The 26,693-nt window shown below is 36.4% G+C and overlaps 1 protein-coding gene across 4 annotated transcripts in view; it reads right to left on the reverse strand.

Moving 5' to 3' along the window:
• Positions 1–26,693, reverse strand: part of LOC150086925 (receptor-type tyrosine-protein phosphatase S-like) — a 1,004,071-nt gene that overhangs the window by 269,722 nt on the left and 707,656 nt on the right. For all 4 annotated transcript variants that reach the window (XM_090372826.1, XM_090372825.1, XM_090372828.1 and 1 more), the window contains one exon: positions 13,082–13,158. In XM_090372826.1, coding sequence (XP_090228952.1) covers positions 13,082–13,158 — 77 coding nt within the window. The remainder of the gene's footprint in view (positions 1–13,081; positions 13,159–26,693) is intronic.

The following is a 26,693-nucleotide window of genomic DNA, read 5'->3' on the forward strand; positions in this document are numbered from 1 at the left end:
CAGGGTTCAGTGTTGGGTCCATTGTTGTTTTCTGTATTTATAAATAATATTGATGATGGTATATCAAGCTTAATGTCCAAGTTTGCAGACGATACTAAAGTTGGCAGGGTTGTTAAGGACACTACTGACACTATGCTGCTGCAACAGGATCTGGAAAGGTTGAGCAGATGGGCTGAGAGGTGGCAAATGAAGTTTAACATTGACAAATGTAAAGTACTACATATGGGAAACAGCAACCCCAGAGCAACGTATCAACTCTGTGGTACTACACTGACAGTGGTAGCGAATGAAAATGACCTGGGGGTAATTGTGCAGGCAGATATGAAGTTCTCTGAGCAGTGCAGACGGGCGGCAAGAGTAGCTCATGGTGTCATCAATGATATACAGGAATATTTCTAGCAGGGATAAGGAGGTGATTATTCCCTTGTATAAGGCAATGGTCAGGCCACACCTTGAGTACTGTATACAGGTCTGGAGGCCTCATTTCAAGAAGGATGTAGAGCTGCTGGAACGAGTAGAGAGAAGGGCAACAAAGTTAGTGAATGGAACAAAGGGTTGCTCTTACGAAAAAAGGCTTAAGTTTTGCAAATTACAGTGTCTGGAGACTTGGCACCGGCGAGGTGATCTGATAGAGGTGTATAAAGCCTTGAATGGTTTGAGCATGCTCAATGCTGATGAGATTCTGCCACTTGCTCAGAATAATCACCTGAGAGGGCATAAATTCAAATTGAGGAAAGACAGATGTAGGATAGATGTCTGGAAATTTGCCTTAGGCAGCGGGTAGTTGGTTGGTGGAACAGACTTCCATCCCTTGTCATGGAAGTTGATAGCCTAAATAAGTTTAAGGCTGAGCTGGACAGGTATTTCGAACTAACAGAGGGGTGAAGTGGAAGTGGTTATTTTATTTTATTTTATTTTTTTTTTTTTTTGGCTGATGCTGCATAAGCTTGCTTTCTTGCATCAAATGCTTCTACTAACGTTAATGCTAAAATGTCATTGCTCATGAAATGCAGATATGTGGGGACCAAAGTTTACTTTGTTCATCTCTTTTCTGGCCAAAATATTGATTATAAGCTTCTGGATCATGGAAGAAATTGTACTTGTGCTGTTCAATTACATATTTGCTACAAACATAATACAAACTGCTAGGTTTATTAACACATTGATGCAACATTTCCCATACAATATATATGTTTCATTAGAATATAATGAATTATAGAAACACACTGATGTCAAGTTGTATATTACATACAAATCATTAATTTCTCATGTAGAATCTAAGGTAGTACTGTGGCACTTCATGGCTCAACACTATATTATAATGTAACACTATTGATTAAAATGTGTTATACCATGTTGCAACCTCTCAAAAGCAACGAATGTCACCTATTGTGACAATAAGAGTGAAATTCATCAAATAAAAAAAAAAAAAAAATAATAATAATAATAATAATAATAAGAAGAAGAAGAAGAAGAAGAAGAAGAAAATTAAGAAAATGCTATAAGATGAAAAGTCTGAAAACTGTGGGTTTCAAGTATTTATTATAAATAATGTTGAGCTATATATTTCCATTTGCTTTAGTGCCAGAATTGTGTTTTTTCACTCATGTGTTGTGAGCTGTTATAATTTGTAGAGTTACTGCTGATCAGAGAACAATTTAGAGATTCCTTCCTATTAGTATTAGTATTAGTAATGGCCGCATGGTGCAAGAAAGCCTATGGCTTATGCTGCACCAGCCAAAAAAAAAAAATCCGAACAAAACAATGATAAAAACAAAAAAAATAAAATAAAATAAAATAAATAACTAAATAATAATAATTAATAAAAAAAAAAAAAAAAAAAGGAAATTAAACCTATCATTCTATGCGCTTCCCTTACCCGAAAGTACTATCCAGATGACCTTTGAATTTCCCCAAACTGTCAGCCTCTACCACCCATGAAGGCAACTTATTCCAGTAATTTATAACTCGCTGGCTAAAATAAAACTTCCTGCAGTCCAATCTAAACATTTCCCCCCGTAACTTGAATTTATGTCCCCTAGTCCTAGCATCATTTATAATCTTGAAAATTTTGACCTCATTCATTTTACTGATGCCTCTCAGAACCTTAAACACCTCAATCAAATCTCCTGTACGGTGTCTAGTTTCCAAACTCTGCAATGCACATATTCAAAGTCTTTCTTCATAAGGACACCCTTTTGCTGATCTCACCAGGCGAGTTACCCTTCTTTGCATCCTTTCAAGAAGCTCGGTGTCTTTCTTTAGGTGCGGTCTATTCTAAGAATACAGAGGCCCAAGAAGATAATATAAAATATCTTGTCATGTTTTGTCTTCCTTATAAAAAATATAAGAAAGACAAAACAGTTACTACTGTCTACCTTAATGAAATCTATAAATACAGAAATCTAATCACTTTCAAAGTACCTTCCTTCTGCACATGCACACACTAACTCCATTGGTCTTCCCAAGTTTTGAAACATTCTTTGAAATCACATTTATTTGGCACACATTAGGCTGTTTGGTGATGTCATCTAATGTCGCAAAACAACAACCCCAAAGCCCCATTTTCAGTTTAGGGAATAGCCAGAAACCAGACAGTGCAAGGACAGGAGAGTAGGGAGCCTGTAGCATGACTATGATTTTTTTTTCCAGCCAAGAACACTAGCCAACTGCCATTGCTGTGTGACTGGACACATTGTCATGATGGAAAATCAAGCCTTCCTTCTGTTTTGGAGGTTTTCTTTGCCTCACACTCTCACACAAACCTTGAAACCTGTCAAAACCTCAACGTAGTAAGCAGCATTGATGCTTCTTCCCCAGTCACAAATTCATAGAGCACTATGCCCTCATTGTTAAAAAAAAAAAAAAAAAAAAAAAACAATCAGAATGACTTTGACATTGGGTTTTGTTTCATGAGACTCTTTGGGCTGTGGGGCCATTTGTGCCATTTGGATGATTTCATCTTGATCTCAGGGTTGTTTGGTGTTTTTTTTTTTTAGGAGCAACTAAGGCCATATTTCTCCCGGGATATGCAGTGGTCATTCCCTGACCTTTCCGCATCCTCCGTATTTGGTGGTCATGGACTCGAACCCCAGTCTAATCAAGAAGTAGTGTGTGCTATGCACTGCTGCTCCTGCCCACCTGGCTACGAGGCACCTCTCAGGGTTGTAGGTGAACACCCAATTCTCATCTCCAGTGACCTAACCTAATTCAGATGATTTCACCTTGACCTTGGGGTTGTAGAAGAACGCCCAATTCTTATATCCAGTGACCACTTTTCTTAAGAAGCTTGGATCCTGTGCAGATTTTTCAAACACATCACCTGCAACAGCTTTCCTACAGTCCATATGCCATATGATCGTCTGACAGCAAGCATAGAATAAACTTACTTTGCACAGACACGTGCAGTGCATCTCTAAATCTTGCGTCAGGATTGTGTGTGATGAGCCCAGAGAGAGAGAGAGTCCAACATCATGAGCAATCTCAATATTAGTCACTCACCTATCATTTCACGGTTCCTTCACTTTCATAACATTTTCGTTATTTTCTGATTTTGAAGGGCATCTACTACGAGGGTCATCTTCCAATGTTAACTTATCATTTTATGATCTACATTTCATGTCACATACATTTGTTTTACATCTTGTCTGCCATTGTGCACAAAAATTCAGTTTGTATGAGCTCACAAAACCCATGTTAGCATTAGCATTAGTAGAGGCATATGATGCAAGAAAGCAAGCTTATGCAGCATCAGCCAAAAAAAAAAAAAAAAAAACACGCTCCCATTTCACCCCTCCGTTCATTCCAAGTACCTGTCCAGCTCAGCCTTAAATTTATTTAGGCTATCAACTTCCACAACAAAGGATGGAAGTCTGTTCCACCACCCAACCACCTGCTGGCTAAAGGCAAACTTCCGCACATCTATCCTATATCTGTTTTTTCCCAATTTGAATTTATGCCCTCTCAATGATTATTCTGAGCAAGAGGAAGAATCCCATCCGCATTGAGCATGCTCAAACCATTCGAGGCTTTATACACCTGAATCAGATCACCTCACAGGTGCCTAGTCTCCAGACACTGTAATTTGCAAAATTTAAGCCTTTCTTCATAAGAGCAACCCTTTGTTCCATTCACTAATCTTGTTGCCCTTCTCTGTACTCGTTCCTACAGCTCTACATCCTTCTTGAAATGAGGCTTCCAGACCTGTATACAGTACTCAAGGTTTGGCCTGACCATTGCCTTATATAAGGGGATAATCACCTCCTTGTTCTACCATGTTACACCCTTTCTCAATGGTATCATTTCAGTTTAAAGTTATCCATGAATGTGTTTTGCCTATTTTGATTTTTTATATATTTTATGTGCAAAAACAAAAGAAAAGAATGTGAAAAATCTTTTTTTTTTTTACTATGGCAATGAAAATTATAAGACCATATGATTTATTAATGCACAATATGGAACTTTCATATATGTGGTATCTAACTAAAGGCAGAAGGATGCATGGTTTAGCACTACTTTAATTCAAAATAAAAAAAAATTAATATATTGATAACTAAAATTAAAACATGGTTCAAGTTTGGTCACTAATTTCAATGCTAGTCACATATACTTTCAAGGATTCAAGGAAAGATTTATCCTAAGAATTGTGGATTTGTATGGAGAAGCTGCTCGTCAGATAATGAGGTAGTGGTGAATTTTGTGGCAGAATTTAAAATTATTATTCTTGCAGGCAGTATCTCTTAAAGCAAGCCATGACCATGATGAAACTTCATTGTTTTAGTATAAAATGCTGCTGCAGAAAGAAATTACAAGAGAAAGGAAAAAAAGGCTTCAGAGTTTAAATCCCATAAGGCTCTTTGCACCTCATGATTCCATGCACCTCCCTCAAGATTACTGGGTACATACCATCAGCCCAGGAGCCTTACTCATCATTAGGCTTGAAAGTTTTTATAACGAATAATCTTCTATTGCTTAATTTCATGATTCCCAACTTCATTCACACAGTTTCTTCTCACAGTGAGGTCTTCTAGCTGTAAATATATGAATGCAAAAAACCTGTTCAATTCATCCTGGGGGGCTCACATCTGGTGAATATGGGCTTGGCACACCCAGGGTCCTGAGTTGGATATCATCATTCTTCTCTTTCTTGATGATTCCTTTCTACTTTTGACTCTCTCTCTCTCTCTCTCTCTCTCTCTCTCTCTCTCTCTCTCTCTCTCTCTCTCTCTCTCTCTCTTTCTCTCTCTCTCTCCCTCTCGCAGGGTAACTCGGGAATTTTTTTTTTGCTAGTGCAGCATAAGCTTCAGGCTTCCTTGCACCATATGGCTAATAATAATAATAAGAGCTGCCAACACCACCCAAGAGCTGCCATGGAGAGACTGACAATTGCCAGGGAAGAAGAAGAAGGAAAGGGCCTGAGAGACCTCATTGAGCAACAGAACACAGCGATAGTTAACCTGAAGGATTACTTCCAGAAACAAACAGCAGCACTCCACCAGGCCATAAGGAAGATAGACAAGCGGTATACCCCCACTCAACCTAAGCGAGGAGCCCCCCAACAAGCAGGTACAAACAAAGCTATAAAGATGGGCAGAGAAGACACTCTAGAGCAGACACTACAATGATCTCCATCAGGGTCACATATATAAAATTGCTTCCAATACATGGCTCACGAGCGGGACGCTCTTCCCTGAGACTGAAGGATTCATGCTCGCCATCCCAGACCAGGTAAACACCAGGAACTATAGAAACTACATTGCCAAGGAGCCTGGAGTGTTAGATGACACATGTCGACGATGCCACCTGGCCTCAGAAATTATCCAACACATCACTGCGGGATGCAAGGTGACTGAAGGATTCATGCTCGCCATCCAAGACCAGGTAATCAGCACCAGGAACTATAGAAAATACATCGCCAAGGAGCCCTGAGTGTTAGATGACATATGTCGACGATGCCACACATCACCGCGGAATGCAAGGTGATCACCTAGACTAAGTACACTCATAGACACGACCAGATAGCCATAATATATCAGAAGCAGCAAGGAAATACCAGTTGATCGAAGAAAGTGTACCGTACTACAATTACAAACCCCAGGAAGTACTAGAGACCCCAACCCACAAGCTGTACTGGGACTGCCATAATAACAAATAGGACAATCCTGCACAACAGACTGAACATAACCCTTGTGGACAAGAAGGAAAAGGCTACCTATCTGATTGATTGACACAACACTGGCAACCTGCAGAAAACCCATGGGGAAAAAATCAGGAAGTACACGAACCTAAGACAGGAGATCAAAGAGATGTGGCATATGCAACAAGTAATGACCATCCCGATCACCGTGTCAACCACAGGTATGGTGCCAAATACCCTACATAACAGTAGGGTATTTGGCAGCAATAGGTCTCCCAGCGAACACCTACAAGGAACTCCAGAAAATCACAATCCTGAACACCTGTAGGATTGTCAGAGAGTTCCTCGACCAACAGTAACAGCAACCATCCTGTGTACTTGGTAGCAATACCCGTCATTTTCTCCCTGATTGGAGGTTCCACCTCCAATCAGGGAGAAATAATATAAGAGCAGATAGACACGACCAGATTATGGTCCATTTCCCTCAGCATTAATTGTTGAGGAGGCTTCCATCCTGCAGTGGGTTGATAATGGCTGCACTTTACCTTTACTTTTTAAGGAAGGTATGAGAAGGTGAAATCATGTTTTCTATGAAAAGCAGCCTGAGCATGATAGAAGCTTACACAGATGCACGCCACACTGATTCTATACTTACAGATACTAGTATAGAATAAATTTAGTGTGACTTACTTGGAAACAAATATAATTATACATTCATTTCCAAGACAGTGGGAGTAATTTACAGACCCCAAGATTTTGAGATTATGATGAGAGCCTCTACGTGCAAGTGGAATGGGTGAGCAAGTGTGTGAATGTCTTATTATGGGTGATTTAAAATTTGTCTGTAATTGATTTGATCAAGTGGGAAGGAAACTTGCCATAAAATATTCTAGATCTGATAAACATTTGTGAACTATATGACATCATAGGGCTGACAGTACAGGAACTATTCGTAGGGAATGATCACAAAGTTGTAAGTTAAATAAGGGGTGTGGAGAGGGAGGGAGGGAGAGAGAGACAGCATTTGTTGACGAGTTTGATATTAAGAGCACAAGTGTGTTAGATTAAGATATACTTTTAAAGCTATAGTCACAAATTCCATGGAGGTATATATATACCATTAAGAAAATATAGCACAAAGAGGATGCCAAGATGAATGAATTAATGATCTATTCAGTTTAATAGAGCAGAAAAGATAGTATGAGAAGTGCCAAACCCTATCACAGTTAAAATTTCATCTGTAGTCATATCACAGAAACAGTCAGGCTGGCAAAGGCAGGTTATAAAAAATTGCTGGTTAAGAGAGCAAGGAAAGGGGACATGGAGTATTTCACCTATGTGAATACAAAGAGGAGAGGAACAAATCAGATCAGACTCATGGGTATGACCTGACTGATGTTATTATTATTATTATTACAGTCCAGGTTGGCAGATCGACCGTATTCAGCAGTCAGGGACGTGAACCCCGGTCTACTCAAAGAACGTGTGCTATGCACTCCCACTCCTGACCACTCGGCTACAGAGGCCCCTTATACCTTCCTTATCCTTCCTAAATACATTGTAAATACCAATAATGAAAGTCATCATCTCCTATTTCCAGGTGACATCACCTTTCTGTTAGGACTATTATGTCACATCAGTTGTTCAAGCATTCAAATTTATTCATTTTATTGGTTCATTGAATTTACTGGCTTCATGACATCGATCCATCATCTGGAATCAAACTGCTGATGGGTGTGCTTCACATTTTGTGTAGAAAGTGCTCCTGTTACTGACAAGCTATGGTCTAATCACTGAGCATATTGAAGTGAATGGATTTTAAATTTGCATTCACTCAATGACAGTTTAAAGGGAATTAGTTTTAATTTTAAAAAATTAATTAAAAAATATGTTTTTAATAGAGAATATGAATTTTTCATAGTTGCATTCAGAAAATATTGACAATATAGGGGGCAACAAAAAAATAAACGATTTTGAATTATTTTCTGCTGATTTTCAAATTTTCAATCTCACAAAGGAATTGTATATCTTTCTGCTACTGACCTAAGGTTAACTATGTTTTTCTTGGGCCAGAATCTGGGTTGCATCACCTGGCAAGTTACTAGATACTTGAGTTCCTGACGATTTTTCAGTTTCATTTTCTCTAGTGTAAGAACTCATCTCAGGGACTCCAATTCTTCTAGCAAGGCACCAAATTTTAACCTGAGGTCCACATCCTCCTTACATCACAAAAAAGAACAGAATCAGCAGTTGAGCTATAATTATCACACTATGGTAATTATATTATCAGCTAGATCTACCTCTGAATATGTGCCAAAGGTTATGCAAGTGATGAACTTGTGACCCACATGGGCATCACCTATGGCCATTTTCACCTGAGTCATGATATCCTTGGACAAAGTAATCAATGTAGATCTTGTAACAACCATGGTTAAAGTAAGCACTAATATTTACTAAATTTAGTAAATATTACAAAATTAACTTTACAAAATATTACGATAATTAAGCAGATACCAAAAATTTATGAACTACTGAACTTAAGAATTTAAATTTATCAGAAACACCTAAAATATCCTAACTTAACCAGAACGAATGTTACAAAAAAGTAAGAATTCAATTTATAACACAGAAACACAGAAAATAACATAGAAAGTAACTTCAAAAATTATCAGAATTATAATATATTAAAGAAATTAAACTATAGCAAAAATTAGAGTACTAAATTCTTTATCCAAACCACTAATCGTTTAGACTTTAATTCACCCATTGATAGAACAATGAAAGAAATAGCCACTCTCTGTAACTGCCAACCCATTGAGAGCCAACATATTTTTACATGTGAATGTATTGCATCTACACATAAAAATACTTTTGCCTCCTAACGTAATGGTGCTTTTAGAACCCATGGACAAGGGATCAAGCAGTATTTAAGGCTTACTATTTATGAACAATAAAAGGAGCAACTTGCAATAGTTAGAGTCAAAGTTAGTGATTTGTCATTCTGGAATGATTTTAATATAAAGAACATAACTGACAATATCCAATATGCACAGAAAACATGGACAATACCAAGGGGCTCACATCTGGTGAATATTGGCTTGGCACACTCAGGGTCCTGAACTGGATATCATCATTCTTCTCTTTCTTGATGATTCCCTTCTACTTTTCTCTCTCTCTCTCTCTCTCTCTCTCTCTCTCTCTCTCTCTCTCTCTCATTCTCTCTCTCTCATTCACTCACTCTCTCAGGGTAATTCAGAAAATTTTTTTTTGCTGGTGCAGCATAAGTCTCAGGCTTCCTTGCACCATATAGCTAATAATAATAATATAATACAATTTGGAGTAAAGTTTGGCCTGAAATTATCAGTCAGCATGAGAGTTTGTAGATAATATCACCACAGCTTGTCTAAGAAGCAGGATTTAATGAAATTGTGACAGACAACACTGATGATCTTTTGTTAAGCCACAGAAGAGAGTTAATAGCTGAAAATTTAATAGAACAGCATGATGATTTGGTACTGAGTGATGCAGATAATGAACAAACAGGAAATTCACCAAAGGCAATTTCTATAAAGGAATTATCAGCATGCTATCACAAATAGCTGATTGTTTGGTGAAAATGGTTACCAACATGGATCTGGACATTAAAAGAAGTCTTACATTCAATAGAAAACTGGATGGTCTAATGAGCAGTTGCAGATTTATTTCAGGAGGAGGAGCAAGCTAGGCAACCAACCTTACAAATTCTTTAAAAAAAAAACTCTGGCCCAATGCATAAAGATTCCCCCAAACACATGAAACTGAAAAATTAGCCATCTAAAATGAAACAATATTATTCATTTATGTTTGATATCTGTGTTTCTCAACCAGGGTTCTGCAAACATTGTCAGAAGTTTCAAGAGAAATTGTGGAATAAATGAACAATAATTTTGAAATACCACAAAAAATTACAAATATTCCCTGAAATATATTGGGAATTTTTGTCTGGAAATTGGGAAAACTGGAGTAATCTCTGTGAATTACCATATTTCTCTTTGTTTTGATTTTATCAGTTCAAATTTAAGGTTATAATTAGGCAGTGTCTGTTTCATATTGTTATAGGACTTACCTCTCTGTTGCTACCAGTGAAGGAAAAAGCCCTGTGCCACCAAAACAGCAGTGTGGCAAACACTGTTCCTGGAAGTGGTTTCCATATCTGAAGTTCAGATCCAAGAATCCCTTTTGCTTGCCAACTGCTGCCCAGAATTTTCTACATTTCTTGTCTATTTTGTAGATTTGTAGTGTTTGAGTAATTTTGTAATTAGCATTTGAGTAATCATGGTTGTTTTTGTATATGTAAAATCTTACCACATATCAGAATTTTTACATGGCTGCTGAGGATAGCAAAATGTTGAAGTATATGAAAATAAGGTACATCAGTAAAGGAGAGGGCAGCAAATATGAATCAAAATTACCAGAGCCAGGTAAAAGTAGGAAGAGAAGTGAATATATATAAAAAAAAAACCTTTATAACAACCATCACTGACCATGAGTTTTACATGGACTGGAGACAAAACTGCCCCATTCCATTGTGCATTGTTTGTGGAAAAAAATTAACAAACACAGATATATCCCCTTCCGAGTTAATTTGACAGTTCACTACTAATCATGGCCACTTGTAAAATAAAACAGTTGATTATTTTCAATGACCTTTGGATTCACAAGGCAAACAAAGAAAAGGTTTGAGAAGAAAGTAATATCAAAAAGGCTCAAGAAGCAAGCTATTTAGCAACTGAGTCAGTTGCACAAAAAATGAAAAATCAGGCTATTGCTAAAAGCCTAATAATGACAGCTAGTATAATAATTGGTACAACAATGATAGTCAAAGAGACAAAGTGAAACTGACAACGTTCCCATTTCTAATGGTGGTGTCTGGATGTCATCTAACATTGAAGATGTCTTGTCTGAAATACTAAAAAACAATACTAACTTTGCTCCCCAAGTCAACAAGACAGGAGACATACAAGTAAAGTTCAGCTGTTGGCATTCATACAATTTGAAAACAAAGATCAAATAATGGAAAAATTTTGTTGTTGCAAATAACTGCTAGAAACAATCAAAGGTCAAGACATTTTCAACATCTTGTCTTTTTACTTGGAATCTTGTGGTTTGTCATGGAGTCAGTATGTTGGATTTTGCACTGATTATGCCCCTCAGTGACTGGTTCAATAAAAAGCTTCATTACACTAGTCAAAGAACAATAATCCTGATGACACAACAACCCACTGCTTCCTCCATTGGGAAGTCCTTGTTTTTGAAAAACATACCTCCCTTATGTAGCTGTGAACATAGCAAATTTTATAAAGCAATGCCCTCTTAAGTCACACATGTTTGCAAAAATGTGTGAAAATATACAAAAATGACTACCTTCTACACACTGAGGTTAGAAGGCTATCAAGAGGGAAAGTTTTAACAAAGTTTCAACAAACTATTTTTCTTCAAAGATAACAATAAAGCCAATTTTTGTAACTTTCTTGAAAGATACAAAATGGCTGCTGAAACTAGCCTACAGATATTTATCAGTATTTAAACACTTTGAACACCAGAGGGTAGGATTCTGCTCCTACTTCAGATTCAGACTGATTATAAGGAAGTAATCTCATTAATGATCAGTCAGTCATTTGGAATCATTGATAAAAAATTCTGATAATACTTTCCTTCCTTGTCATCAGAAATATATGAGTGGGTTAGGAACCCATTTTCAGTTCAATAAATTTTAATTTAATAATATTGATTTTATTAAGATAAAAGCAGGATATGTCATTTACCAACCATAGAGAGTATAAAAAAAAAGAAAAAAAGAGGCAAACTGCAGCCATTATTAATCCACTGCAGGATGGAAGCCTCCTCAACAATTCGTGTTGAGGGAAATGGACCATAATCTGCCACGCTGGTCCAGAGTCGGTTAGCAGATCGGCCATATTTAGCAGTCAGGGGCTTGAACCCTGGTCTACTCAAAGCATGTGCTACTGCACTCTTGCTCTTCACCACTCAGCTACATATATTTACTGATAAAAATAAGTTTGCAATGGGGTGTGTTGCATGTTACAGCAAGTTGAGATAGATATGTTTTTTTTTTTTTTTAAACGAATGGGATCAGATCAGCATTTAGCCAGTTATCAGTATTATTAGAATAAATGGCCAGTTATAAGTTATCACTAATAACTGGCCATTTAGCCAGTTATTAGTGATAACTTATTGTACACAGAATATATACATCTTATATATGTGTGTGTGCAGAGGATGTTGCTCTAAATCAAAATTCTCTCTCTACACAGCATAATCAGGGTACCATTTCTGCTATAGTAAAATAATTGAAGAAAAAATAAATAAATAAAAAGACTTCCACTTCTCTTGAGGCCATTTTACATGCTTTTCAGCTTAACTTCTTAGAAATTTTTGGCAGGTTGACAATTCAAACCTTAGTGCAACAATTCTTATTTGTATGATTTGAAGTGAATTGTTTACGCATGTGTCTGTTCACAAGCCAATATGCATGTTGTGCAGGTTGAAAAACCCAGAGTTACTTTGGGTTTTTCAACCTGCACAACATGCATATTGGCTTGTTTTTCAATTAATTCTTAAAAGGACCACAGAGGCCTTTAAGAATTCCTCCAGCCTCCAATAAGATTTGAACCAAATTTCTCCAAATGAGTGACAAGAAGCAAGACCACTATACTGTCACAGAGGATGGCATACAGCTTCAATGTGTCATGTATTGTATGTAGGTATGTATGAATTATCAGTAAGATTATCAAAACAAAATAAAGCATTTTTCAACAATAATATTCCCCAAAAAATACACAAATCAACAACATAAAAGAAGAAATAAAACTTACAGCTCAAATGATTTGATATTCCATATAATTTAAACTTTACTAAATAAAATTAACCTAAAAATAAACTTACATCTATATAACTGGCATTGATGTAATCTGAGTGTGGCACATTTGACAGAGGCCTCAAAATAACTCTACTGTGATCATCTGTAATTAATTTAAGTATATAGTTATGCATCATGTTACATATGATGTAATTAAATATTCTAAGATACTGAATAAGATGTACATGCACTTTTTAAATTCATAGTAAACAGGGAACTAAAAACATTAAAAATCATAACACTAACAAAAAAACTAATTTCAATGCATATTGATGTAACTCTTGGAAACTGCTACCCATAAAAGTATGTTCATTGTCTATGCTTCAAAAGTAGTTTAATGTGACTCTTTTTTTTTTTTTTTTCATTTATTGAGAAAAGCAGCCCCTAGCCAAAAAAATCTGGCAAATCCGCCATACACATAGAAATAGTATAGTACAGTATACAATTATTAACAATACAAATTTCACATTCACATTACAAATCAACTGTACTGTGTAATGGTCATCCCCTCAGCTACAGCACAACAATCTGGCAAGCAGGCTACAGCAGAAACTGATGAAGAGACTGTCCACAAATGAGTACAAGCATCACATCCTAGAGATTGATCATCACAACGAGCTGGACAAATAGGCTACAACAGAAACCGATAAAGAAACACTTTCACAGTGAGTGAGCACAAGCATCACATCCTAGAGATTGATCATCGCCAGTATTCTCCAAAAGATAAACAGTTCAAATGAACAACCATCTACCAGCAGCCAGAGAGCTGAACAGAAGTTATTCATATTAACCAGCAAAACCAACCTGGAAGAAGGTGTTACTGCAGGATCAAATCCAAGAAAAACAACTCAGGCTTCTTGCCAATTGCATTGGCAGGAGCAGAAGTGGACACCCACCCATTAAGGAAACAGAGTACCAACATCTTGTCCACCTCTGCAAAGAATTTTCCCTGTTCCTAAATAAAAAGTAACAAATATTCCATGTCTACCAATTCATTCATTATTCAACCTTAACTCTTCCAATTGCAAAAGTATATTCCTTCTCACGAAAACTGAATTTGCAAAATTTTGAAGGGCAATAAAATTTTCCCTTGTTTTAATAAGTAATGGCTCAATCCCATCCATCAGACAAGTAACACTATCAACATTATTCAGTAAATCCAAATGCAAATCAGCATATTCCAAACAATTGAACACAACATGTTCCCATGTTTCCAGATCACCATACATACATCTTGCTACAATTCCAAGACTATTCAGTTTAGCAAAAAATGATCCGTGACCTGTTAGTAAGAATGTACAACATAGATTTGGTACTAATCAGATTGGTTTAATATAATTCACACCATTAACATAAGGGAAAAATTTGAATGTTATTCTACTTTTTTCCGAACGATTCCATCTGTTTTGCCATTTTTGTAAAAGGAGCTCCCAAATCCTCTTCTTTTTGTTTCTCAAGTCATTTAAAGTGTTAATTTTGATGTCCAGCAACTCGGATTTTATACCTCTTTTCAAATAAAAGGATAGGCTTCTAAACACTAACTGCAAATCAAGTGGAATTTTGCCAGTTAACACTTGCAAAGCTTCCGTGGAAACCTTTCTGCAGGCCATAACCTTTTTGAGTAACATAACTCGATGTATGGAATAGAGCTTTCTGGTATTGCTTACTTTAATTGCATGGCCAACCCAGATTGATGCACCATATGTAACAATCGGCAGAAAAATGCAATCATAAATCAAACGGAGTGCTTTCCCCTTTATCCCCCATTCCACCCGCGTTATTCTTGAAATCATTGCAATAAATTTCTTTACTTTCTCTGATATATAATTAATATGCAGGATAAAGTTCAAGCCACTAGCGATACATATACCCAAATATATAATCATTAACACCTGCTGTAAGGAAATACCATTCAACCTTACGAGGGGAGGTCTACTAAGAGCCAATTTACCCTTCAACATCATGATTTTAATTTTGGATGTAGAGATTGTCAACCTATGTAAATTACACCATCTGCATAATTCTTTCAATATGCAATCAGACCTCATTTCAAGCTCCTTTCTGGTGTTTCCATGCACAAGTATTATCATATCATCTGCATAAGCTATTGTGTGTGTGAGTGGTCAAATTCTCTCTTGAGCCAATATTCCAAAACCAAGTTCCACGTTAAAGGACCAAAGGCAGATCCCTGCGAGCAGCCTCGAGTCACACGATGTGTAATTGATCCAAAATTCGACTTAACTGTTGCTGTGTGATCCCTAAGGTAATCCTTAATTATAGAGAAAATATTAAAAGAACATTTAGCCATATGCAACATCATCAGTACACTGTCCCAACTAATGGAATCAAAGGCACCTGCAAAGTCTACAAAAATTCTCAAGGTATATTTATAATTCGATTCCCAAACATTGCAAACTAAAGAGTGAAGCACACCCTCAGTACCTACACCAGGAGTGAAACCATACTGTTTGTTAGAAATGCCAATATTACTTCTTTGGTAGATAGCAATCTGCATGGCTAAAAGCTTCTCAAAAACTTTTCCAAGACCAGGAAGCAATGCAATAGGTCTATATGAAGCAGGTGAACTGGTTGGCTTGCCTGGAGATTTTAGGATAATCTTGAGCAGTGCATCCTTCCAAGGAGATGTAAATACACCATCTCTTAGACAATTATTAAAAACTTGTAACAATTAGTTTGAATAAAGATTAGAGAACTTTTTGATTATCTCTCCCTCCAGTAGGTCCATACCTGGACATTTGTTATTTTTAATGGACTTAACAACGTTGAGAAGTTCATCATGGATAAAGGGTAATTCTTCAATGTCATTACCATATGACTCATTCAACACCTGCATGTGACGATGTTCTTGATTAACACATGGGTTATCAGCCATGTTATCATTACCTATAAGGTGATCTAAGATTGCACTCATGGAATCTTCCCAACTACACGTCTCAGTGGTGCCCTTGCCAATAGAATATATAACATCAGCAGCTACTCTGAATTTGCCAGTACAAATTTTAAAAACCAATCCCCAAGGGTCATTATTTCCTGCTGTTTTCACCAACATTTTCCAGCAGTCATATTTCTGTTTAGTGATAGCATGGACATACTTATTACAAAAACTTTGATAGTCTTCCTTTAATCGAATAACTTCCAAGGCACTTTCCCTAAGTTTGCTCTTCTGAAATTGCTTCCTAGCCTTATTAACCTGTTTTTTCAATAGAGTAAGCAGAGGTATCCACCACTTAACTGGTCTATGTTTTATCTGTTTCTGTTTCATAGCAGCTGCACACACATCATAGATACGTTTTTGCAAAAATCCCACAGAGTTCTCATCTGTCATGTTAGATAACCCAGAGATGATCGCAATCATGTCCTGCTGAAGACTAAATCTCAAAGTTATCCCAGTTTGCATACTTAACAGAAAAGTGGCATAATCGATTCAAGCCAATATTGTTTTCCCTATGTGTATTGATTTCATAAAATATTGTGCGATGATCACTCAATACTCAGTCAGATTTGACTTTCCATCCACAGACAAATCTAGCGCCGATTAAGTTTGTAAGAGTTACGTCTATGTTTGTTTCACCATTTACTGTCCAAAAGGTGGACTCCTTCCCAGGTTGATTGTGAACCATAAGCTTCCACTCCGCTATCATATCATCTAAAGCGTTCCCTCTATCATCAGTAGTGCCACTGAACCAAAGTGAACTCTTGGTTAGAATCAATTGCAAACAATACAGGCAAATCTCCTGACTTATCAAGAACACTATCCATATAAACTACATATGGCCGAATGTCAGATTTAAAATATATTGAAACAAATACAAATGCACCAACAGTAGACTGAATGTTAACACAAACCGCATGATTGCTACATAAGGATTCAATTTTTGTTTTGGTTAATACTAAACCAGAATTAAAAACAATTATTGCAGCTCTCACTTCTGGACAAGAATTATATATGACCCTACAGGAAAGGGGGATAACCAACTATCTTATCATTCACATAATAAGGTTCTTGGATGCAAGCAACATCGATATTTTCTCGTTGACATACAATTTTTATTTCATCTGCAACAGATTGAGAATGCTGCACATTCAGCTGCATTATTTTCAAACCTTTAAACAAACTTATATTTTGAGTGTACTGATTTGAGTTACGGTAATTTTACCTATTGGCCATAGTTATAAAAGGAATCTGCCATACGCAGTTTAATTAGTTTAAGTACTCTTTGATATTCTGGACACTTTTTGTCACGAACAGAATGGTTTCCCACATGATTTCTAGCAATACAGTTTGAACACACAGCCTCTTTGTTAATGTCTTTGCAATTATTATATGTATGGCCTTTGCCAGCACAATGGCTGCATATAGGATATTGTCGTCTATATGTTTTGGTAGTATGACCAAAACCCTGACAACTGTAACAAACAGTCACAAGACAGAAATCGTTTAACCTGTATGACATCAGTCCAACAACCAAGCACTGTTGTTGCATTAAAAACATTCTAATTCTTTGTGAAACCTCCAAAATCCAGTTATTCCCGGAATCACTCCTGTTTCTACTTATGAAGCGAAAGTGACCTTAGCAACCATCTCCTCTTTCGTCAATACCAAATGCAAAAGGTTTTTCTCATACATGTCACATAGAAGATTATCCTTCTGAACTTCCTTACTAATATTATACACAATTAACTTCATTCCAGGTCTTTTGGGAAATCCAAAAGCTAATCCAAGCCATGTCAATTGTTTGCACTTTTTTATTTCTTCTGTCTTTTTTAATTTGCTTCTCTAAAACAATGCCACAATCAAATACTTTTCTTACCCTCCATATCCTGACCTCTCTCAACGAGTTTCTCATTTCCTTATCCACAGCAATTCAGACATCTTCACTACTTTTAAGTACAGAGTCGTCATTAGCTTGAATTAATAAAACATGATCATCATCATATGATCTAGCCGCTTCATCATCTGAAGAACTCACTTTCAAGCCAACGTCCTTTGCAACAGATGTTACATCACCCTTAACTACATCGCTATAAAGTTTCAGATTTTTTTCAGTTAACCATATCTTGCCTATAATTCTGAGTGGATTCATGCATACATTGTATCCATTCCTTAAATTTCTCATTCTGTATTCCAAGTTCCAAAACCATGGCTTCAAGATAATCTTATCTAGACAGACAGTATCCCTCTGATTGAACTCCGCTTGATACCACTCTCCTTGGTAAAAAGGAAATCTTCCAAATCTTTGCATACTTTAAATGTTATTTCTGTAAAGCTATGAGTATTATCTCCTCCAAAATCACCATCTGCACAAGGCAGTTTCTCTCCCCAGAAGAATCATGTTTTTGGACAACAGGCTTAAAATTCATATTTTCGTTCCTAATTTCTTTTGAACACAATGGCAAGATACTTGCTTCAGTGTCATTCCTATCTCAATTTTAGCCGAAGAACTTTCATTTTTCTCAGCCAAATTCATATAACTCTGAACATTTTTCTTAACTTTACGTAATTCTTTATCCCAATCATTTTTAGGCATACTGATCTTGACTTTCCTCTTATTATTTCATTTTAAAAGGGAAGACCTACTGCACGATGAACACAGTGATCCAACTGAACTTTCTTCCCCACCATAGCATAACCGCCTTTGACGAAGTGTTCTGATGGGTTTCATTTAGGTCTATGTGGTGTCAAAAGTGCAATGTCCTTATCATCCCTATTATCCTCACTACTCAATTCTGCTAACATGATAGCTTTACCCGAGAGAACCTCTCCCCATTCCAACATCTTTTCACCTACATCTCCAGCGATAGAGACCTCAGAAGATTCTTTGCTTTGACTCAGGGACAATTTACCTTGATATATACTTGGATCCTGAAATTCTAGCTTGCATGAAGAATTCCAATTCTTCCTTAATCTACATTTTAAATTTGCAGATTTAGTGGTCTCTGTAGCAACAGTGAGATCAGACTCCTTAGTGCCACTTCCAAGATTCTTAGAGCCCGAAACTTCTTTCAATTCAATGCCACAAATTTTTTCACATGTGAGATCAACCCTATGTGTATCTGACTCCATTTGATAATATATTTTTTTTTATTTCATTATGAGAGAACACTAATAACCATATAGGGGGCACTACCAGGCTTTTTCCTTCATTAGCAATGGCTGTATAGGCCTTTACTGTTTAAATCAAAAAATTTTTTTTGATTTAAACTAAATATTTTCCGCTAAGAAGATATTTTGTTCCAAACTTAGATGAAACTAATCAGCCAGATATACCCTTCCACCTATTTGAAGTCCCTTTCATCCACACCTTGCAGATTTTAAAAAGCAGCTCTTCAAATTTTGAAGTACCAGTGCTATCCTAAAGCATAGGCTGCTGGAACTGACAGTTAGAACAGAGAATGCTCTAACTGCCAAAACAGACTTATCATAAATCTAGCTTAAAAATATTTAAGCTAGATTTATTAAATTTAAATTTATTAAATATTTATTAAAAATATTACCTTTCCTTGATTAGAAATCGTCAAACCTAGTAGACCTTATCAGAATATATCTGTGTATTACAAGAGTATTTAAAGTAAGCACTTTAAAATCATATTTATAGACACTTTTAAAAGAGAACATATAATAGCAACTATCACAGTTAACCACCATTGTTGTTCTCTTTTAACTCAGTGTAAATAAGTGAATGAACTCTTGAAGGATACCATCTGATAAGTTAGTAACATGATGCAAGGAAGAAAAGTTTATACAGTACCAGCCAAAGAAAAATAAAAATTACCAACTTCATTTACCCATTCTTTCTAATAATTAATCCAAAATTCTTTACAAACTGCTGACTCTGGCAACACTAAGTCAAAGCAAAGTTTATTCCGACAAACAATTATACACCATATTTCTTTACTTATTTATGCTTGTGTGTGCATGTGCGCAGGGATGGCCCCAAAATTTGTGGGGCCCTGTTCAAGAATTACTTGTGGGGGGGTCCTGGTGTCCTGTGCTAAAAATAAATATGAGGTATTTTTTTTTGTAATAGCGATTTTTTTATTTTTTCAAATTTTACAGCTCTTGGAGTGACAATAATGTGGGTAACTAGACATTCAGACAGCGGCAGGCTCACTGATAGAAATGTGGAAAAGATGCAGATGATATTATTAATTAGACCATTTGAGTGCAAGGTCCTGTTTGACAGAACCAGTTGAACGTGCTTGTGGCTGGCGCTCGTGTGTGTGTGTGTGTGTGTGCGCGCACGCGTGTGCAGGGATGGCCCCAAAATTTGTGGGGTCCTGGGATCCTATGCAAAAAATAAATATGAGGGTTTTTTTTGTAATAGTGATTTTTAATTTTTTATTTTTTAAAATTTTATAGTATTCAAATTTTACAGCTCTTGGAGTGACGATAACGTAACTAGACATTAAGATGGCAGTAGGCTCGTTGATAGAAATGTGGAAAAGATATGGATAATATTATTATTTAGACCATTTGAGCATGGGGTCCTGTTTGACAGAACCAGTTGAACATGCTTGTGGCCAGTGCTGTGTGTGTGTGTGTGTGTGTGTGTGTGTGTGTGTGTGTGTGTGTGTGTGTGTGTGTGTGTGTGTGTGTGTGTGTGTGTGTGTGTGTGAGAGAGAGAGAGAGAGAGAGAGATCTAAGAAAGGGCATCCTTTTAAAACCTTATACATTCTGCCATTTAGGTCACTGTGCAAATTCCTAGTTTCCAAAGACTGAAATTTAAAGAACCCCCCCCCCCCCAAGTCTTTTTGGGTAAGAACATATCCTTTCAGGCCTCTAATTAATCATGTTTTACTTCTCTGCATACTTTCCAACATCTCTATGTCCTTCTTAATATCAAGTTTCCAAATTGTATACATTATTCCAGATATGAACTAAACAAGATCTCATACAATAGAATAATCACTGCTTTGTCCCTGCTGGCAAAGTTTCTGTTATTACTGGCAAAACCCATTAACTGGTCTAGCAGCCTGTTTGCAGTGCTTTGAGAACTTCATGTTGGACTGTGCAATTAATTAGTCTTAGGTCTTTTTTTCTCTTCAACTTCCTTCTGTTTGGTACCAAAATATAAGTTATTTGAGGATTACTACTACCCAAATTCAGTAGCATGCATTTTTTTAATGTTAAACCTTGATTGCCATTTTAGTCAGGTTTATCTTCTTGAAATATGCACTGATTATTCAATCTGAAAACAACCTTTGTATCATCAACAGACTTGGATATTAAACCCAAAATTCCTATATCAATATCATTAATAAACGTTAAAAAAAGTAAGGGGCTCAACACTGACCCATATGGTATCCCACTCATTGCATTTCTCCATGCATTCACTAAATATCTGTATCTGTGAGGTTGGCAATGCACTGATTTGTTTAATGTTCAAAATACAGTGACTCCCTGGCCATTTGTGTTGACTTTGTAGCTTTCCAATGAGACAGGGCACAATCGTCGATCTGTTTTCGTTCATCCCGTTGATCAGGTTGTTGTGGTTGGTTTTCATCTCCATTTACAGTGATATTTCAAGCAGTTTAGACCTGGTGCCATCCAGGCTATAGCAATAAATTTGAATTAATTAGCATTTTTGTAAAATTTATATTATTTGGTATTTTTGTTAATTGGAACTTTTTCTAAATTATTTTAGGAGTGCATTTCTTATGCAACACCCTTTATCTCAATTTATTTTCCCATTCCCCTTTCTTCATTTGTTGCTATAGTTACATATTAGTTTATTTACTTTATATTTTCCACTTACTTGCTTAACATACAGCTGGCATATTCTTATTTTATATTCAAATTATGTATATACACACACACACACACGCAGTGATCAGTGAATTATGACCACCTACCTATTACCATGTTGGACCACTGTTCCACAGATAATAGCCACTATTCGCCAAGTACACTAAATGTCTGAAGATGTTTGTAGGGATCTGCAGTCATGCTGCCTGAAAGACTTTCCACAGTGTCAGAATAGATGATGAATGCATACCCATACACCTTACCTCCTATTCCAAAACATCCCACAGATGTTCAAAAAAGACTGAGGTCAGATGAATTTATAAGCCAAGGGAGATGGGTGATATATTCACTGTGTTTCTCGAATCACTTATGCACAGTATGGTACCGATGATACAGTGCATTATCATCCCGAAAGGTTCTGTTTCTGTCCAGAAAAAAGCAACTGGCTAGGTGCACAAATGATCGCTTAAGAGCTGCCTGTAGAACTCACCAGTGAAACATTGGTCCATACACACCAGGGGTCCTAGTTATTGCCAGCAAAATATGCCCCACATCAAGAAACCACAGCCACTATGCACAATGGGTCCATGAACTGGTGTTGCTTGCTTGCACCACACACACACACACGAAGGCATCTGTGTTTTGTTGCACCTGGTATTTGGACTCTTCTGACCAGCACACTCATTTCTAGTCCTGCAGTGTCCAACCAGTGTATTGTTGACACCACAGCATTTGTCACTGATGATGATGATCAGTAGTGAGGAGAGGTTATCTCTTGGGTAATCTACCGTGGAACCCTGTACATTTGAGTGTGCAGCACATTGTCATTTGCGATATTGAATTGTATTGCAATATCAACTGTTGCACAGTGATCTACCATTGAGCCAATACAATGCACTGCATTCTTCATTCACCATGAACATCCACCTTGCATATTCCTTTACACTTCTGTCAGCAGGAGGTGGTTTGACCTGTCTGACACCATTCTTTGTACACCTTAACCACTATGAGCTGGGAACAACTAACAAGACCTGCAGCTTCCGATGTGGAAGCACCTGACTCATGAGCTCTCACAATAGGCGAAGGAGCTTAAAATTGGTTTTATTTTTATTCAAAGTAATCACCACCTGTTTGAAAGCACTTATTACACTTTTTTAAAAGTTTTTGAAAAGAGTCAGCAAAGGCATCCAAAGAGATGATGTTCAGTTCAATGGTTAGATTTTTTATTATCTTCTCAACATCCTGAAATCTCTTTTCTTTCAGGGCAGTTTTGACCTTGGAAAAAGGAAGAAGTCCATTGGCTAGAGCAACAGAGTAGGATGGATGATTCTTCTGTGCAATGGCATGTTTCTCTTCACAGCAAGTGTGGAATGGATGGGGACATTGTCATTCAACAAGACCCAGCTGCCTTTCTCTTGAAATTGAGGCCTCACTCAGGAAATGCACTTCAATAGTCTTTGAAGCACCTGTATATAGAATGCAGTATTGACTCAGTCCCCTTCAGGTACAAATTCGTCAAAAAACACGATTGTCAAAAAACACGATTAGCATTGTCTTGATCCTGGAAACAAAAACATTGTCTCTGCAAATTAAACTTTCTGGGACTTGAAAATGATTATGAAGTCCATCACATACTCTGATGCTTTGTCTATAGATCATACTGAAACATCCAACACTCACTTCTAGTGACAATGCAGTTGAGGAATTTAGGATTGTCCTGACAAGTCTGGATGAAGCCATCATGCAGTGACACTCTTCGTTGCTTCTGTTTGTCCGTGAACCACAAATTTGCACAGACAGCCCTTCGTTCCCCCTTCATTTTGAGAGGTGAAAGACACTTCCTGGGCAAACATCCTCATGTCCGTCTTGGAACTGCTTATACCATTCAAACACACTGGTATAACTTAATATTTCATCATCATAAACAGTTTTTAACATTTCATACATTTCTGTTGCAGATTTTCCCAGTTTAAAGCAAAATTTAATATATTCGTTCGTTGCTTCATTGCAAAATTGTGACAGAAAGTTAATGCTATAAACTGGTGTGTCAACTTGCAATGTCTCAACCTACTGGACAACCTAACAATCTCTATACCACCGTCTGTTGGAGAAGTTTCTACAACATATTACTCCATTTATTTTCAAAATCAGCGAACGCAAATCAGCAGTCCGGGTGCTTTACTGCAATACTTGTGTATATCTATAAATTGTGCGTAATACATGGATGCAATTAAATGGTAAAAAAATTATTTGAATGAAAAATAAATAACACTTTCTTCTATCTATAAATTGGAAAGCATTGTTGTTTCCTGTTTTTTTTTTTTTTTTGTTTTTTTTTCCTTTCTCCAATTGTAGTGTCTGAAATCTGATTTTGGAAATTTTGAAAAAATAGATAATTTAAGTTAACTAAACCAAGTGGTCCAACCTTTTCCATACAGGGACAGTGGTGGGATTCAGCCGGTTCGCACCGGTTCGGTAGAACCGATACCTAATTTTTTTTTTGAGTTCGGCGAACCGGTTGTTAAAATTGCACTTGTGATCAGGGTTCTCTCTAAGGTGGGCGCCTGGGCAGCCACCCAATGTGGAAATCATAAATTTACATTCCTTACTATTCTTTAACGTTCATCTACGCAACACCGTATTCCAAGTGCCCGTAGTAATGTTCATTCCGTCCATAGGTGAAAAAAATTAGACGGAACTATGCTTGTAATATTTATTTATTCATTTCATAAAACTCATCATACCTTTGATGAAATACTACATTTTTATTCCCTCGCGTTTGTAACTTAAGTAAACAAATATATAACATAGGGAGAAAAAGTGCCAAACAACCAGGGGGGTGACACACTGTCATTTGTTTCAGCTTTGTGTTATGCCCTAAATTCACACGAGATATTATGAGTGCGTTGGTGTTCCCCGATCAATAAAAACAATAGGAAGCTAGGACACAACGAACCAAGAGAAATATAGACAATAAGAAACCAAAATCAGAATTGGCCTTGGATGGTACAGAACAGTCACAAGCACAACCACTCCAACTTGAAGAAAGCGGCACGTCAATTATTGAAATAAAAAAACAATAACAACTCCAAAATTGAAAATAATCTTCCTGAATGCTGGACAGTGCAATAATATAACAATTTTAAAGAAAAATATGACAGACTGGTAATTTTTAACAAAACGTTAGGTTGCGAGTATTGTTCAAAATATGACTTTATAAAAGAGAAAAGTGTTCATGTGTCAAAAGAATGGAAAAGAATGGCATCAGGGAAAAATAAAGAGGTACACCAGGCTTCTCTAAAGAAAAAATATGAAAGAACATTTTTCATCAAAAGCTCATAACATTTGTAAAACGAACTTAAAACAATGTGAGCAGGAGTCAATAACAAAAGTAATAGATACGATGAGTGAAAAATATTTAAGTGCTACTTGTAGAGTGTTTAATACAGTTTACAGGCTGGCAAAAAGATGTAAACCGTTTTCAGACATAGAAGATGAGATAGAAGTGCAAATTAAAAATGGATTAGATATGGGAATAGGAACACATTCTCGTAAAACTGCTGTGAAAGTAGTTGATTTCATTGCAAAGGAAATTAAAAAAGAAATATTTAATAAAATTATTGAAAATAATCAGAAAATATGTTTGATTATTGACGAAGCTTCAACGATAACCTGCAAACCAGTTATTATACTTTTCTTAAAAGTTGAGGATTCAGTTACATTACCAACAATTTTCGTTGAACTAGTTTAATTGGAAAAACAAGATGCAGAGACAATATGTTCTTCAGTTATGGAAAGTTTAAATGACGTTGGGCTTACTAAGAACTACTTAGAAAAAAATTTAATAGGATTTTGCTCCGATGGTGCCAGCGTTATGCTTGAGAGAAAATCTGGAGTGAGTAGGATTGCAAAAGAGTTTCCAAACATAATAATATGGCACTGTTTAAATCATCGCCTTCATCTTGTTTTAGATGATTCGATAAAGGAAATAAAGCAAGTAAATCATTTTAAAATATTTATTGATAAGATATATACTATTTTTCATCAATCCAATAAGAACCAAATTGAACTTTCCAAAATATCCGAACAACTTGGAATTTAAATTATAAAGATTAGTAGAGTTTTGGGACCAAGATGGGCTGACTGTAGTTTAAGGTCAACCCTAGCTGTGGCGCGCTTATCCAGCGCTACATCACTATTTTTATTCAAATAAAAAAGTACTTAGGTATGGTTGCCTGTCTTGAAAATATATATTTTATAACTGATTTGGCATTGATGATTGATATTTTAAATGAAATTTCTCTTCTTTCAAATGCACTGGCAAGAAACATAAGCATACTAAAGGCTGAAAAACTCGTGATAAGAGCTATTAAAGCATTTCAAATGCTCGGAAAGGAAAAGGGTCCATTCGAAAAAAAAGCTGATGAATTAATTACTTCAGAAACCTTCAAAAATATAAAATTTGTATAAAATCATCGATTTGTCAGGAAAGACTTTTAGAAAACATCGTAATGAATTTGAAAAAAAGACTAATGGATTGTGAACATTTAAAAGAAAGTTATAGCCAATTTCAAGATAGGAATAAATTACAATTTCTCAATTATTTGGAGACAGATTACTGGAATATTGAAGAAGTACTGGTTCCATGGAAAGCAGCTGAAGAACAATTGCTCGTATTTATTGACATTTTTAATTACCAAATTGATTTTAATGATTATCGAGATTTCGTCGAAAACGTTTCAAAAAATTCCCAGAATTATGCAATTCCTGAAAGTGTTCAAAGAGCTAAAAATATTGTCAGAACATTTACTGTAAGTTCAGCGGAAGCGGAAAGGGGGTTTTCAAAGATGAACATAATATGTTCAGAGAAG

Source organism: Mastigoproctus giganteus, chromosome 4 (genome assembly GCF_048544385.1).
Source record: "Mastigoproctus giganteus isolate SK-2022 chromosome 4, ASM4854438v1, whole genome shotgun sequence".
Taxonomy (NCBI): domain Eukaryota; kingdom Metazoa; phylum Arthropoda; class Arachnida; order Uropygi; family Thelyphonidae; genus Mastigoproctus; species Mastigoproctus giganteus.